At 43.1% G+C, this 16,937-nt stretch overlaps 2 protein-coding genes across 2 annotated transcripts in view; one reads left to right on the plus strand and one right to left on the minus strand.

Moving 5' to 3' along the window:
- Positions 1–2,189, minus strand: part of LOC146146813 (uncharacterized) — a 36,729-nt gene extending 34,540 nt beyond the window's left edge. The window contains exon 1 of the mRNA XM_083387071.1: positions 1,687–2,189. Coding sequence (XP_083243197.1) covers positions 1,687–1,724 — 38 coding nt within the window. The 5' untranslated portion in view covers positions 1,725–2,189. The remainder of the gene's footprint in view (positions 1–1,686) is intronic.
- Positions 2,190–10,638: 8,449 nt separating this feature from the next.
- LOC146146814 (uncharacterized) overlaps positions 10,639–16,937 on the plus strand; it is a 39,166-nt gene continuing 32,867 nt past the window's right edge. The window contains exons 1-9 of the mRNA XM_083387072.1: positions 10,639–10,742; positions 15,224–15,298; positions 15,374–15,463; positions 15,544–15,588; positions 15,753–15,797; positions 15,870–15,932; positions 16,180–16,260; positions 16,396–16,473; positions 16,754–16,816. Of these exons, the coding sequence (XP_083243198.1) occupies positions 10,662–10,742; positions 15,224–15,298; positions 15,374–15,463; positions 15,544–15,588; positions 15,753–15,797; positions 15,870–15,932; positions 16,180–16,260; positions 16,396–16,473; positions 16,754–16,816 (621 nt within the window). The 5' untranslated portion in view covers positions 10,639–10,661. The remainder of the gene's footprint in view (positions 10,743–15,223; positions 15,299–15,373; positions 15,464–15,543; positions 15,589–15,752; positions 15,798–15,869; positions 15,933–16,179; positions 16,261–16,395; positions 16,474–16,753; positions 16,817–16,937) is intronic.

Here is a 16,937-nt window from a genome sequence, read left to right on the forward strand (position 1 = left end):
TGAAAGTAAAACGTCCATTATTCAGTTGTGTGGTTTTATAGAAAATCATCCCGCCATAGGCCGATGAAATCATGTTTATTGTATGACATAAACTATAGGTACTACTCAAAATCGAACATTTTGTCAAGAAACTGCAATATAAGTAATTCAACCGTATTTAGAAATTTCAATGCAGTATTAAGTAATGGCTCTGAACAACATTTTGCTCTCGGTAAAAAAGTCCCGCCCTTTATAAACGTATTTTTTAACCCGATTAAATACATTTCCCCAGGTGTTTAACACTTGGCATTTGTAAGAAACTAAACATCGTCACACTTTGTTACAGTATGTCACCTTATATATAACGTTAGGACGGATTTTTAAGTCACTTACACTACAGGTACTAAAAGGGCAACATTTTTACTGGCAAATAATATATTCAAGTTTTAAGAGAAAAACTGCGTTGTTGGGTAATCTCAAGGCATGGTGTAAAACAGAAACTCGGAAGGTTTGATCTGGTGGTTGTTTCAGGCAAATAAATCGCGTCAAGCATTTGCTTGATTAGTAACTTGAACACAAATAAATGGAATAACGGATTACGGTAACTATGTCTCTGGCCAGCATAGTGCAATTGAAACAAATCGGTCAGGTAGAACTAATCTCCACGGGGTGCCGATGCAGTAAACTGGGTTTGGTGCAACAAAAGCTATTATTGAAAAAATACAACAAGTGTGGTATCGGATTTATAAAAAGAAGCGCATATCTTTGTGTAGGTTAACTACATATTACAAGGCAAAGTGCGTAACTGTAATGCCCCAACAAAAAAGCCAAAGCGGATTGCATTTTTAACGCCCGTCTGTCCTACTTCCGAATTAACCTGCAATTAATAACGTCATCGTGTGATACACATGATAACGTCATCGTGTGATACACACCTTTTTGGCCACAATACTCAACAAACAGGCAGTTTACCCTTCTCAAACCAACAGACATTTTAACCCTAAAGTTCAGACGCCTGTACAATAAAACAATGTACAATTGTTCACCTATAAAAAACGATTTTTTTTAAATTGGGTCGATTGTCTTAATTGGCAATCACGAAAAACTGGTTAAGGTTATTTGGTCGCATTTGTTTTCGCGTGTTTATATATCACAAAACAGGCCATCACTTAAAATCTTGAGTATAGCACAAGACTCATAACCGACGCAAAATCGCAGTTCTCTAGGCGTTGACATTTGACGTTCAAGTTTGACGAAAGTTGTCCCACTGACTTAATGAGAGCAAGTAACGGTCAACAACTGCTGCTGGGATTCGGTTATCCAGGTCAACAACTGATTTGTTTACCGAGTTCGCTGATAGGTGATTGACACCATCAAAGCTACTTTGCCTATTTCAACACCCAGGCGGGTGTCAATGGATTTTCCGCATTATTTTGACAGCGGTATGTGTCAATTTTTGCGAAACACTGCCCAAAATTGCCCAAGCCTTAGTAAAAAACAAATTAACTCCAGACCAAACTGAAGAAAAATTACGTCTTGTTTCAATGACAAACCAACTTTACAAGAACATACCTACTCAAATAAATAACAACTCAAATTATCCCAGGATTACGAAGTTTAGAAAACACTTTATGTACTTCAGTATTTAAGGTATATACTTTAGCATTTAAGGTATATATATATTCTAAGCCAACGGTAAATACTTACAGGCATTGTGCCGAAAATGAATAAGGTTTCGCCATCATGAAAGCAACAGTTCAATTTCTGTCAAACCACCAAGCTCCTGTTAAAAATCGGCAACTTTAATGAACAAACCAACGTTCAGAAATGCGAAACAATTGTGAACAACATAACAATGACAAAATACTAGTTAAGTAACGTATACGCTGGGTGTGCTTAGGTCACCAAAACCTTATTCAAACCTCATCGGGAAATCAAACTTACATTGGCGGCAGCTGCGATGCCCAGACCCGGCGACGGTCAAATCTCGGTAAAAAGTCGTCAGCAATTCGTCAATTCTTTAACCAATAATCCAAACAATCACCCTTAAAAACTGCCTATTGCTAGCTGCCTTAACGTGCACCTGGCCCCATGCAACAAATAAACCGCGGGCCTCAGCAGTGCGACAACAATCTCCTGCAAGACGAACAGCACGAATAACGGCAAGCAAAATCGCCTGGCAAAATCGCAAATCGAAATAGGAGCGCGAATACTCGGGCAAAGCGCGAAACCCGTACGACGACCAGCGATCGCTCTCTCAGTCGGTCGCGGTCCAAAGAAGGTTCGCCTCTCCCTCTCTCTCTCTCACTCTTTTTCTCACTCCGTCACGCCGAGAGCGCGCGCTCCTCCCAGGCGCTTGTATCTCTAATAAGCCGCGCTCTGCTCTACGTCTATCTTGACTTTAAGGTCGTTTACGGTGGCGGTGAAAGTCGAATGCCATAGCCCCGGGGCTGGCCAAGTAGCACAGGCGACCTACGAAGATCCTCAAAAAATGCCGCCCTGCGCCGTTTCACGGTTCGCAATTCACAATTGGAACTCACACAAGGCGTAGCTAGTTCCGCGAAAGCTCGCTGGCCTGTAAAGCCGAAGCTAGACGTTTAATTCACCACACTTGAATCTATAGGCATGTTTAAGTGCGCCTTCTAACCTCATTTTACGGCGATTAATTTTTAAACTTTGCAAAGCTCTCATGCGATAGCTGGCGCGTACATCGATTAAACATCAATCGACAGCGTAGAAGGGCCGTCGACGTTTTTATTTCTGAAGCAAAGTTTGACTCGAACAAACGCTGAATGGCAGCAAATCTCTGTTTACCCTGGCGTACAGCCGAATCCCATTTGAAAGCGATTTGCGGACAAACATTGGAAAAGTGGATTTATTTATGTGCCAATTGACTTTCGGCGAGATAAAAATAGAGCCGGCGATCCCTAACGCTTTTAACAAAGGACGGCGTGCGCTTTGGGAACTGTGACATTTGCTATAAGCCTTTCCGCTTTTTATTGATTCTGCTCGCACCGCTGCAAATACTTAAATAAATGCCACTATCCGTCGCGTATAGCCTATATACAAAGGAATCTTGTGAAACTGTAAACTTCATAAGGTGAATAAACCATTTATCCAGTAGGTTTCTATCTCTGTTATAATTATTTGAACGATTGAGAAATAAAGGTTTTTTTCTCACAAATGCTGTTGGTAATATCAGAATAATAACAATTGCGTCCGAACTTTTGTAAGAGAGGATTTAGTTTACTTCTCAGCCGCATTAACTGAAGGTGGTAAGTTCGTATCGAAACGTCCTAACCAAGATGACGTCTACTCGCACTTTTTGGCTTTGCAATTCATTATCAAGCTGTATTATGTTAGCCCATTGTGTTTCGTGGTTCTTCGAACACCATTATGATAGATTGCAACCCGTATACGCATCACTGCACTGTTGTAACAGTTTCATAAAACGGCAGCTAGAAATCGGTGACCTTAAGCTGCCGCTGTATGCAGATTTGCGGAGTTGAGTTAGCGCGACAAAGGGCGTCTAATAATGAGATCGGATTCTCCACGCAGCGGGACGCTTCTAACATAGGAATCGCCTCTGACCAATATTAACGGCAGCTGGACGATTAATAAACGCGAAAAGGTCACAAATTGGACGCCAATTCAGTCGTTACCATCCACCCGTTTGGTGCATTGGAGCGCAATGCCTTAAACTTAAAGCGTGGCGTCAGTCTAAAGGGCCTTGTTTTCTTTCAGTGTCACACCCAACTGATAAATAGCGCGGTGTCGGCGACCGGCGGTCGGCAAGAAAAGTGTCACGCTGCGATCGGACTGCACAGCACACAAAAGGAAACTTCTGGAAGGCGCGGGGAATAGATCGATCAAAGCGTTCAAAAAAACTGTTACACATGCCACGAAAATGCAACAATTCTTTTGAGGGGTTTCTGCAAACAAAAGTTATTTTTTTGCCTAAATGCCCCAGCTTATTTTGTGTTTTCTGCACGTGCCATATCTAAAAACTCCGTCAAGCAGAGCTGATCATTGTATCAATGAACATTGATTAACGCAACGGCGTGACCGAAAATGATTCTTAAAAACACTTTTATGTACATTTTCCTAATAAAAGCTTAGATATTAAGCAAATCGAAACGCCGCTTGCTAATATAGTCCAAGTAAATGGAGTCTAACAACATTCAGTGCTAAAAAGTTAGTTTTAGTTAAATTCATTTCTTTTAATTGATTACTTCTTAAATATACACTAATATTTCAATTTGGCCTTTATGGGCTCCCTGAAATTAGTTCACGGATCCCCAAGAGGTCCATGAACCCCAGTTTAAGAACCCCTAATATAGTTGAATGCTTAAACAACCAAGATCCATTGCTTCGTTCTCTCACAAAATGCGAAAAACGAACGCCGGCCGTTTCTGTGTTTGATTTGAGACGCGAAAAAAAAACACGCCTCCGACAGTCTCGGGTTTGCAAGGCTGGGATGTAGAACGCGAGTTTGGCTATTCGAAGGAGGAGTCGTTCGCCACACTTTCCACGAGAGTCGGGCGCGACATGAAAGCAGCCCGCGCGATGAAAGGGACAGAAACGAGCCGATTTGTGGGGCATAATAGCGCTGGGGCGTCGAACTGTGTAGTCCCTTGTGGCTCGCCTGACCCGATTTCGTGTCTTTTGCGCCCGGCGCCGCCTGCACAAACCCGGAACGCCAGCGCCGCTTTTGTTGTGCGACATGTTCCGCTAATCGTTTCTCGTTTTGTGTCGAATGTTGATTGGCGGGTCACTCGAGGATGATCCCTTAGTCACCGAGTTTGCCTATTTCCGTGGAACAACGGGATTCCGTGTGTGCTGCAGAATGTGGAAAAAAACATTGATCAATTTCCGGCAAAATTTTATGAATGTTTTTTAAACGTTACCTTAATCAACAATATATGTGGAGAAAGGTTTTGTCAAATTAGCCTGAAAACTATTTTTATTGAGTAGTGAAACCGCTCTAATTGGTAACTGATCGAAATTAAGCTCAATGATTGCCGATAATCGTCGCTCCCAAGTCATTGGTGGCCCTGAATGACTCCTTTGATAAAGAAAAGGGATGTTTCCCGTCGCCCTTTAATGGGCTTCGTGAAAACTGCTCGGCCGTAATTGCTTGAGGTCGGGCGACTACTGAAGCCGACAATCGTTAACGGATTTACAAAATTAAGGGGATGTAATATCGAAGTCAGACGCTTGCGATTCTCCTTTTAGCCAAAAGCGGATAAGGTTGTCTCGCTTCTAGAAAGATCCCAGCTTTACTCCAGCATTTGCTAGAGGGACAGTTGTTTGGCTAAAACTTGATTTACCGTTAAGTTTTATCGGATCGGCACCGATACAATCCTAGTATCGGACAAGTGCAGATATTATCACTTGGTATCGGCTCCTTGCGATTTTATTCAAGCCGCGAACGCCCGGCAACAGTTTTAATCCTCGAAGTTTAAAACTACATTTTGCGATCTTATGAAAGCTGATTATTAATACGATTTTCTTTGTACGTAGTTTTAGATGCACTTTTCTCCAGGGCCACTCTCGGGTTCCGAGCACTAAGAGTCATTTATAGCTCGTTTTCACCAGAAGAGCGATTTCTACTAAACTCTACCACCAAGAGTCTTTGTTCGCGGATGAGCGACTTTCCCAAAGCACGACACGCGCGTGTCATAACCAGCGCCTCAGCCGGTCGCCACCGCTTCCTTTGTGCGCTTGTTTAGGTAACGGAAACGTCGGGATCTGGGCGAGTATTGAAACGACGGCTCGACGCACCTGCGAGGAAAGCCCGGGCTTTCAAGAGGTGTTGTTGAATCGCCGCTTATCACTGATCCGATTTGCGGATTGTCGCTGGCGCAAAAGCGGCTCAAAATGCCTCGCTTGGTATCCTAAAGACAACTGCATGGTAGTGTGGTGCGACCAAAGCGGGTCTTCCTTAGAGCCATCGTGACCAATGACGCCCTGTGCTCATTAGGAATTAAAAACTCGGATAGATGTGTTTTCTGCTGCGATGCTTTGGAAACTGCAACGCACGTGTTTTATTTTTGTACCAAAGTAGTAACTGCCTGGATCTCGGCGAAACTTTTGATCGATGTGCTCCCTAATCATGTTCATATGTTGTTTGGTATTGTGGCAGATCAATCTGAAACCCGTTTGAATTGATCCGTGCCGAATTTAAATATGTTTCTCAATATGGTCAAATCGGTCCAGAAATCGGAACATCTTATCGCCAATAAAAATTATGAAGTTAATGACTTTCTCTGCAAGCGGACATGGCTATTTTGAAGCTCAGTACAAGAACCCCGAATCCCCGACTGTATTTCAATGCCTTCCTGCTAAATCGTCGCTTTCTGGCATGTGTTTTATCCTGCTTTTTTCGCAATCGTTTTGTTGTGTCGATATAGAAATAATATATCTTTTGATAAAAAATGAATGAAAAAAGAAGAGAGCGAGTTTTTATGCACGCCAAGTGCCTACTACTCACGGTTTAAATGTCAGCGGTCATTCTGCATTAGCGCTCGCGCCGATATCTCGCGGCATATCCTTGTGATCTTGGCAGCAGACAAATTCGAATCGCTGTTGCGGTCAGATTCGCTGCTGGGAATGCAACACCGCTTCCAAGTGGAAACTGTAATCCGACGCCGATAACTTAATTTCATTCTTAAAAGCCACTTAGTTAATACTCGTACGTAAAGGTTCTGTGCGTTCGACTAAGGAGCGCTTGACATTTGCACCGACCGAAACTCGATAGCGCTCAATGGAGCCTAATTCCCAAGGCCAAACAGGCAGCTTATGTTTCGCGAACGCGCCGTGTTTGCGAAAAGGGCAATGCCAACTGGGTGCTTGCTACAAATCGGAACGCCGTGGGGAAAGATAAGGCGCAGTGGGAAAGGCGGGCGTCCCGTGAAAGCAAACCGCTGTTCACGACCTGAATTTCGCCTTGGAGAAGCTGTCCCAGGGACGGTGTTAATGTTAACCGCGGAATTCCTACACGCGGTTTACGTGTTTACCCCAGATTGCTACTGACATGGGGGAGGCGAACATTCCTGTTTTTTATTCCAATACGGACATAGCTAAACGAGTGCAAAAGAAAAACAAGAGGCGAGTTAAAGCACATGTGAGAAAGCGACGATTTAGCAGGGGGGCATTGAAATACTGTTGGGAATTCGGGGTTACTTGTAAAGGCACGAATTCGGCGTATTTAAAATGGTAAACAACAAAATGCCAAACCTCAACAAACAATTCAACAGGGTTGCGAAAGGGCGACTAACATGCCGATGTATATCTCGGCCTCATTTCGGGGCGGATCGCCGTTGCGAGTTTTTCAGAATTTAAAGCACAGATATACTCGAGTGTTCTATTGACTTGGTTATATAAACAAACTTAGAAAGCGTCGGTAATGTATTTGCATACTTACAATGGCATATAACGAGCAGCGCACATAGCAGTAAGCAATTTAACAAATCATTGTCAACATCAGTTCCAAACATGAGAGTTGCAGGCTTGTTTTGTAAGGAAATTAAAAGTTTTTGAAGAGGCGGCGAAGATGTTGATGCATATCTCGACACCGTTTTGGGGCGCAATGCCGCTCAGCTGAAGCGGAAGGGCGAGAGGAATCTCTGCACGGTCGCGGTCTAAAAAAAGAAACCGACGTAATGCAGTTTGCACGCTCGTCAGATTTCGCGGAAGCCGATTAAGATATCGGTCAATCTGCCTGTATAGAGCCATTCTCAGACGTTGACCCAAAAGCAGCTACGCGTTTTCCGCAATAGGCGAACACTAAGGAAGCAGGTTGTTGCTCTGGCGAAAAGTCACAGGTCCCTTTATTTTTTTTGTGTATTTTCAACATGTCCTACCCCCACGCCATTGTCCCCTTGTTTTTTCTCGCGCCGGTGGACCTGCCCGCTTGTACAAGCTTCGGGGTTTGAAGTGGCCGCGAGAGAAGGGCCGGGCGCGCCGATCCCCCCGAGGACGGTTTCCGGTTCCAGCGAGGCCCGAGACTGCGCAGCGTGGCGGCGGAATGCGCCCGGCGGAAGGGAGTTAGCATTGGCGCTCGGCGCTAGCGGCGTCGGTAGGGCGATAAGACGCGGAGAAATGCAAACATTGCATTGCGCTTAACCTTTCACGCCTCGATACATTTCGCTGGGCCGTCCCGGTGAGTTCGAGCCCACTCGCTCGCACCCAAGGACGTTGTTGACTCTTTGCGTTGCCTGCGGTTTGCTGGTTTTTCGTAGTGGGTCTCTGTTTGCTGTTTAGACCTGCAGCATCCAGCCGCTTATTGGCGCAACAACCAGACGCGACGCGACTATATGTATCCTGTCTGGTACACCTGCTATTATACTCGGACGTTACGCCTTGCGCAACCCACGCGTCTGTGCGTTTATTTTAGGCGCCGCTCCTCAAACAAAGCACTGGAAAGTGGATTTGAATTTGGCTCTAAATCTTCGCTCCAAATCCCTTCGTGCCCACGTCAGCAAACGGCGACTAAGTCATTGCCAGACGTCGGGTCCGCAAAGGTCGGCGCCGTGCCAAAACTCGGACTCGCCCGCCAGTTTCTGACGTCACCGGCATAGATACCGACGCGTATCCGTTGTGTCGAGACGGGGCCAGGGTCAAGGCGAAACGTCACCCCTAGGTCGTCGATAATTGCCCCCCGCTTTGGGAGAAATAGAGGGCGCCGCGTCAGGGGCTAGTGTTACTTTCCGCCGAAATTGGCGACGTCAACAGAATCCGAAAGCTTTTGTACGACGATCGTGGAACTGCCTACCATGTCCGGCTCCCACACGAAATTACTCAATGTTTTCACGCCGCCAGGTCGAGCGGCGTTTTTGTGGCTTTCTGCTGGGAACTTTTCCTCGGCGGTTTGCCAGGAAGTCTAACAAACATCCAAGGTGTTTTTGCGCCCGAGTTTTCGCTCCTTTGGGGAAGTGAACCCGCTTAATTCCTACGGGCTGACTAAACCTTTCACTCACTCGAATCGGCAACAGTGTCAAGCGTATAGGGCGAACGTTTCGAGTGCAGCCTTCAAAACACGTCTGGGTTGACGACCGCAAAAATTCGTGCCAACGCCTTGGCTTCGGGAAAACATCTGTCCTGTCATACAACGCGTGTGCTCTGTATACGTGATCGAAATGGACAGGCGGTTTCAGACAACTAAACAACCGTAGACAATTTCGCGCGCGACACATCGGTTTATTCAGGTCCCAATTTCAGCCAAATGGCAATGACGTCATCGATTTGCCGATCCTCTAACGCAGCGGTTCCCAAACTGGGGCCGTAGTAGAACAGTTTCAGAGGGTCCGCAATGGGAATTAGTATTCAAGTTTAAAAATATTAGGATTTAGTGAACGATTTTGAACATTATGTGACATCATAAACCATCTATTACGCGGTACTACGATCTATCAGCGTTCGCATTAGTTAGAAAGTCGTTACATTATAGAAAGAATCGTGACTGTACTGATGTAGTGCAAGAAACAGGGGCCAACTGACCCTTAACTTTTTATAGGGCCGCGAAATATCAAAATAATTACAAAGGGTCCACCAGGCAAATTTTTTAGAAAAGTTTGGGGCCGCTGCTCGAACGGCCAGGGCCATTCGGCGCACCTGAGAGATCAACACGCTAATGCTGATGGACGATCGGCCAAGTAGGCCCCTTGCTTCGGTTTCCGGCGGTTAGATTCGCCAGGCCCAGGGAAGAATCTAAATATCATCGGCGTCGGCGCGCCTTCGCCTCTCCGCACGCTCTCAAGCTGGAACAACGGTCGGAGCGCAGGCGAAATGCCGGGCGCCTTATCGAGCGTCGTAAAGTTGACTGTTGACACAAGCCACGGCGCACGGGCAAAGTAGGCCACCACCACCGCCGCCGGTTACCTTTACGTGCCGTACAGTTTCCGCCAGCCTAGAGATCGCGATAAATCTAGGCGCGACCTCCCCCGGAGATGCACTTTAGATTTCGGCCTAGGAATGTTTTATCGTCGCACTTCGTGACTGGCATTGTTGGCAGGGTCAAAGGGTTGCCGGCCCACTTTCGTGCCTTGCAAGTCGCGTGCTCACAGTTTAATGCGGATTTTTTCGGTTTGTGCTCAAATAGTTTCGCTCCTTAATTCGGCTTAATACGTGTGCTTTGGGTCGCGGGTACAACTCGCCCACGCGCCTGCTCGCTCGGCAAACCTTTCACCAACTCGACAAATCGTCACCTTGGGCAAGTGCAAGTTTTCTTGTTTGACGGCTAACTGCGCCAAAGAGGAGGAGCAGGAGCGAGAAAGAGCGCGTGTTTGCTCTCGCAGCGCCAAGCGCCTTTCTCTCCTTTAAATGAGCGAGGGCACTGTCCTTGTTCAGCGAGCCGTGACCTTCGCTCCTCGCCTTTTGCTCCTCGCCGACTTCTCTCGTCGCGATTTCGAGGCAGATTATTGCTCGCAGCTCCTCGACCAGCAACAGACCGCGCGCGAACGGGATAGCCTAGTCGCCGCGAACCTTCATTCAGTCGACTCGATCCCGCCCGGGCGTTTTCACGACACTTTGCCGGACTTGCGAAATCAGCTTGCCTTTCGCCTTCGATTCAGTTGCCAGAAGCTGACGTTCGGCCCGAGTTTTTACCTGTTTCGTGTATTCAGTGCTAGTTGAAGTTACCTGCTGAAAATCGAAGTCTTCAACGTTGTTCAACAAGCGCCATGACGGCTGAGAAGATTGGTTGGTTTGCAGCCGCCTTTGTGTTAGGTGTGTTGTTCGCCGAAAGTTCAATCCAAGCTAAGGTAAGCTGCATCTTTTTCGTGTTTTGTTTTATTAACTTTTAAATGTTTTCTAGCAAAAGAAACCGTACGCTTTTAGTTTAGTGTTTCATTAAAGACCTATTGCAAGGATACTGTGTTTTCCTTGAAAACGTAAATCTTGCTAAAGTTTAAGGACCTAGAATTCGTTTACGAAATGGTAAAGCTGCATATTTGTGTTTTACACTGTTAGTACATTTTAGAACCTATGCTTTACTTTGAAACCGCCAAATTTAAAGTATTGCTTCTAACAAGACGGCGACGATATTTTCCTATTAACACCAAAATATCACAACAAAATCACAAGGAATTGTCGATAGCCTTGTGACCCTTTTATTTGAATTAATTAGCGATAGTAGAGATATTTAATTAAAAAACAGTAAAAGTTTACCACGGGATACCTGAAGGTACAAAAATACGGGCAGGCAAATCTGTTGCCGTTTTGTTGTGTTATTTCTTATCAGTGGCATTATTAGGAGTGTGTGAAAAGGCTGTCCCCAACTTGACTTACCAAGACCTGTTTTGTTATTAAAAATCATATCGTTAAGCAGGAAAATACCGATGGTTAAATCTGTTGTATTTTTGTTGTGTTATTTTTATCAGTAGCGTTGTTAGGAGTGTGTGAAAAGGCTGTCTCTAACAAAATAACCAATTAACTTACCGAGGCCTGTTTTGTTGTTGAAAATCATATGGTTAAGTGCAAAAATACCAATGATTAAATATGTTGCATTTTTGTTTAGGCATTTAATTAGCAGTGCCATTGTAAGGCGGTTTTAAAAGGGCTGTCTCCAAACACAAAATCGATTTATTATCTAGGGCTTGTTTTATTATTTAAAATCGTATCATTAAGCGCAAAAATACCAATTATGTTGCATTTTTGTTGTGGTATTTATTTTAAGAGGCACTGTAATTCGATATGTGGAAGGGCTGTATCGCGCGACAAAACCGATTTACCTAAGCGGGGCTGCTTTATCACTCAATAGATCATTTTATGGGTGTTAGAAATCGCCATTGCGAAAACCATTAGCACGATTGGCCACGGCAATAAACGAAATTCCGACCATGTTGGCAAGAACTCTTCGCGTGAGATTTACAGGACGGCGTGAACGTGCGGCAAAGATTTCGCGACCTTCTAATCGCGTGAAGCGTCGTACAAGGACAACGTGCCTTGACTTTTACAGGCCGCATCATCAGCGCGTTTGTCAGGTCGCAAGTGCCATAACACACCTTGACAAATCGCGAACACGTAATCCGCGTATTGTTAATTTCCCCCTATTACCGTCCTTCGACGTTCGTCGGCGACTTGCGACACGCCCGCCGATGGCTGGTTATTTATTTACGACGCCCTATAATGTCGTGGAAAACAGTTTCGCGTCATATTGCGATTGTTATATGGAGCGGCTGCGAAAAATGCCCAGCGAAGATTATAAACCAAGCCGAATTGCGCGCCCAGCTGTACTTCGAATCACGCCATGGCTATTAGGCTATTTAGGGCAGGTCATCCTTGTGACTTACGTGGCTTCATACCGCGCAGAGCATCTGGAATGGCCATTGTCGTTAACCTTACGACACACGGACGGAGGTTACGAGTTTTTTACTGCTGCAAAGGCTGCCGCGTCCTTTTGGCTCGTGTGCCATTTCGATAGCTGTGCCATAATAGGAATGCAGGAAGTCGAAGTAAATCGTGGCCGTCGAAAACCCGCCAATGCTTGGCTGTTGTCACCACAAGTCTACCCGCCCCGCCTAACACAAGATAACCGGCGAGACTTGAACATAGTTTACGCACAATTATAGGGTTTTAATTGATTAAATTTCACAGTGGTCAAATTTAATTTCACAGTGGATTAACCTTATTAAACATTATTTAACATTTATCGCATTTAAAATCAAACCTAATTTGTTTATAATATGCTAAAGAAATGTTAATAATTTAATTGTCACGTTTAACTTCATAGCTATATTTGTGCAGATCTTGATACGTATCACGTTTTGTAACATAAAGCAAATTGATATGATCTTGACGTTTTAATTGCGATTAATAATTTCGATTGAAATTAAGTTTTCATTTCGATGTTTGCTTCATTACGTCGTTCCGATATTTACTTTCTTCAACCGCTCAACTTACAATTAAAACGAACTCCTACGAAGAAGGCCAACTTGCAGGGCATGTTAGCAAAGATAAAACATGTTTTAAAATCGCACTTTTCGTCACGTTTTCGGAGGTGGCCTGATTGCAAGTGTTTGCCTAGATGTACTAATCAGGCGGAACAACGTCAGTCTGAGGTTCAGTCCACGACACTCGTCATTATGTCGCACATTTGGCCCTAAGCGCCTGTCGCATACCGTCCGTTGGTCGCCCTTGAGGCCCTACCACATGTGCGTCGCATAGGGCCGTGTTTACAACTCACGACCAACATGGCGGCCATGACCCCTACACCAGCACACCTTGTTTGACGTTGACCGTCGTGGCCTGGAATCACGCTCGCGGCGGCTTTGAAGTACTAAAGCTGGCGAAAGTTGATTAAACAGATGCCCGGCTGTTTGACGAACACCGTCATCAGCCTTTGGCGAAAGGGGTTGACAGCCCCGTGATTCGCACTTTGGTCACATGCCTGTCCAATGTATTTTACATAGTGCGACACATTGTCTGCTCAATCACATACGGCGATAATAGGCAGCCTAACTGGAGCGCTCAATCAAATCTTGACCGGAGAAAGTCTCTCCCGGGTCGACATTGTTTTACAGACTTCCAAAATTGATTGCTACGTTTTTACGAAAAAATATAGCTTAGCTGAGTAAAGTGGTTTAAAGTTATGGCGCGAGTAGAACGCCTTAACCTTTGCGGCTTTTCTGGGTACATTTGTTTTAGAAAAGGCGGTTATATTTCCAAGTAGCGTGTGCTGTTTTTTGGCTTCCCGGTTATTTTGAGCGATTGAGAAAGGCAAGTTAATTGTGAGATAAGTAAGCGGATTTGCGATTGGGATTTAATAAAACATTGCGTTTTCTTCTTTTCCCAGCTGATAACATGATTACCAAGGTCGCCAACTTAAATGGGACCCCGCAGTCACCACCCACTAAGTTTTAATTTAAAAAAATAAGGCGTTGACTGGGCTTTGCGGCGTTGATTATTGCCTTCGCGAGTCGCCTGTCAGACTAGGACTAACCGCTAACTTCGCACGTCCAGCTAACCGCTGAGAATGGTCGGTTGTAGCGTCTTATTAAGCGTCTGAGACGTACAATTACGACAGGAAGGTAAAAATTCATTTTGTCTTCACTGTTTTCGGCGCCCGACGACTTTAATGTTGTGTTGTGCGCGACCATAAACAGCGTATAGGTACCGCCCTGGCTAGACGGTGGCTTTTAAGTGGGCCTGTGTAAAGTTGTCACGGGAAAATAATCTAAGTGTAATTGCTCAATTGGCCGGCTTGTGTGCTTGTTTTGTGGGCAGGAAGTTCGTAACGGGGATGTTGATTAACGGGTATTATGACACTGCTAGGAAGGAAGTGTGATCATATCTAGCAATTACCTGTGATGTTATAACAATTAAGTGACTGTTTCGCCATATTTGTCTTTCTGGAAAATTCTATTGAACAACACTTATAAAATCAACAACCACCGCAAAAATGTAAACGACGTCAATTTGTCCACGTCAATGCAAAAATTAAGATATTCTGTGGAAACTTTACTGTTGCGATTTTACTTATTTTGAATTATACATTTCCTGAGATTATGAATATTTTATGTTGAATACAATAGTTTTAATGTTTAGACTAAAGAGAAAACACTTTATTTAAGGCAGGCCTGACATTCCAGTTTACTTAGTTATAGTTACTTGAGTTTGCATGTTGGGGAACACCCTTTGAGATTTAGTGGTAATTTGGGAAATACCCTGCTTCTCAATATGTAAATAATTTGGTTTTTAGTAAATTAATATGGTTATTGAATGTAATAAATACACCCTGCAAGTACAAAACAAAAATCAAAGGTAAAAAGATTCCTAGTTTTTGGAGAGCTTGTCTAGCCTGTTATTTAAAAGATTGTCATCTATATGGCCTATAAACTCATTTACCACACCTTGACTTCTACAATAAATGCTTTGGCATACCTTATACTGTCAAACGCTTATTATTAATTTATCCAAACCAATAGCCAGAACTAATTTGGTTAGAATATCAAAATACTGTCCTAGTCAAAACTACCACAATACTTGTTGTTAAGTTGTTCAGGAATGTGAAACACCGATTAACGCACACCGCAATTATTATGAAAACCACCACAATTTTAGAATTATTTTTGAAAATATGACTTCAGAAATATTGAATGGTTTTTAAATATATCTAAATATCTGATTTCCCAAATGTATTTGTTGACATAATTATTTGTTGACATAACCAAATGTATTTGTTGACTGATTTAAACTCTTTAATTATGAAGTTTTTAAATTAATACCAATTTCTGTTTTATAGTCTGTGTCATATGGAATCTATAGTGGAGACTGCGGTGGACCCAAGATTTACTGTAATGCATCCAAAGGAGATCGGGTAAATACACAATAAGGTTACCTTTTCAAAGTACATCTATATATCATATTGTTCACACTGTGCTCTTTAATTTAGGGACCTCAAGGCTTTCCAGGTCTGGCTGGACCCCCAGGTCTTCCAGGATTTCCAGGCCCAGAAGGACCCCCAGGACCAAGAGGTTTAACTGTAAGTCTTCTTCGGTTAATGCAACCCTCTAAAACGAGGTCTTAGATTTGATATAACAATGTTTTGCTTGCTCATAATAGGGTGAAGATGGTCTTGATGGACAAGGTGGACAAAAAGGAGAAAGGGTAAGTCTGATTAAATCGTTGTGATTTGTAATTAGTTTTTTTACAACTGTATTGCTTGTTTTATCGCACGGTGTTTCACTTTACAATGTTTGTATGGCAGTTAATCTTTGTTTATCACCACAGCATTTTATTAATCTTGGTTAACCATGTTTCAAATTTTGTAGGGTACTCAAGGACAACCTGGCTATCCTGGATCACCTGGTATTCCGGTAATATTTCTAAAGACATCATGTTATTTTAATTTGATCAGTTTTTAGTTTATGACAAAAAATCTTTTTTAGGGTATTCCTGGTTTGCAAGGCCCCCCAGGAGAAGAAGGTATCCCAGGATGTAACGGAACTAAGGTACGCAAACACCCTCTTCTTTATGTAGTGATACGTTGTAATTTAAATCCACTACAAGGAAAACTTAATTTAATATTAATTTCAGTAAGAATATTAAGACCTACAGAAGTGGGTATCATTTTGAACGTTTCGAATAACTCTTTATTCATTTTCAATATAGTCTGACTATGATCCCTAGTTCTGTATGGCCTGTGATATTCTTACTACAACCTCCAACCATTATGCTCCAATATTTATTTTAACATAGGGAGAAACTGGACCTGTTGGTCCCGAAGGTCTTCCTGGAAAAATGGGAATTCATGGACGCCCAGGACGACAAGGATTCAAGGTTTGATTGGCAATCCTTGTTTTAAATAAGAAAAATTGTTTTAAATAAGAAAACATATTCAGTGAGCAATCAAACATTTGTCAGGTGTTTTATGTGTGATTTTTCAGGTGTTTTATTGTGACGTTTATATTTTAGGGAGAACCTGGAGAGGTGATTAATCTTGTTGCTGGAACGAAAGGTGAACCAGGACTGGCTGGAAGGCCTGGACCAAGGGTAAAAACATTTTTCACTAGATATTTACTAAATTTCTGTTGAAAATATTTACAAAAGACTCATCAGAATAATATGGAATAATTTTAAAGTATTTTTTTATTAGATATACGTATTTTATTCAATGTAAAAGACAAGTGTGTTTTATTTATAATGATGTAATCAGTTATAAATTTATCTTGTACGTAAAATAACTGACTTTAATATTAAATGCAAAAAAACGAAATTTTTTGTTGAAACGTTAAATAATAAAACTATTTTAATCTCACCCTTTTAATTTTAGGGATTTGAAGGTGTAATTGGTTTGCCTGGACCCATTGGACCATCAGGGCGTGCCGGTCCTCCTGTGAGTTAAATATGTGCTATTTGTTTGCTAGTTCTGTTCAATAAGGTTTGCTAAGTAAATTTTGTTTATTACCTTAGTCTTGTTGTTACTCTTAACCATGTATTTTTAAATGGTTTTAATA

This window comes from Ascidiella aspersa, chromosome 4 (assembly GCF_963924565.1).
Source record: "Ascidiella aspersa chromosome 4, kaAscAspe10.2, whole genome shotgun sequence".
Lineage (NCBI taxonomy): Eukaryota > Metazoa > Chordata > Ascidiacea > Phlebobranchia > Ascidiidae > Ascidiella > Ascidiella aspersa.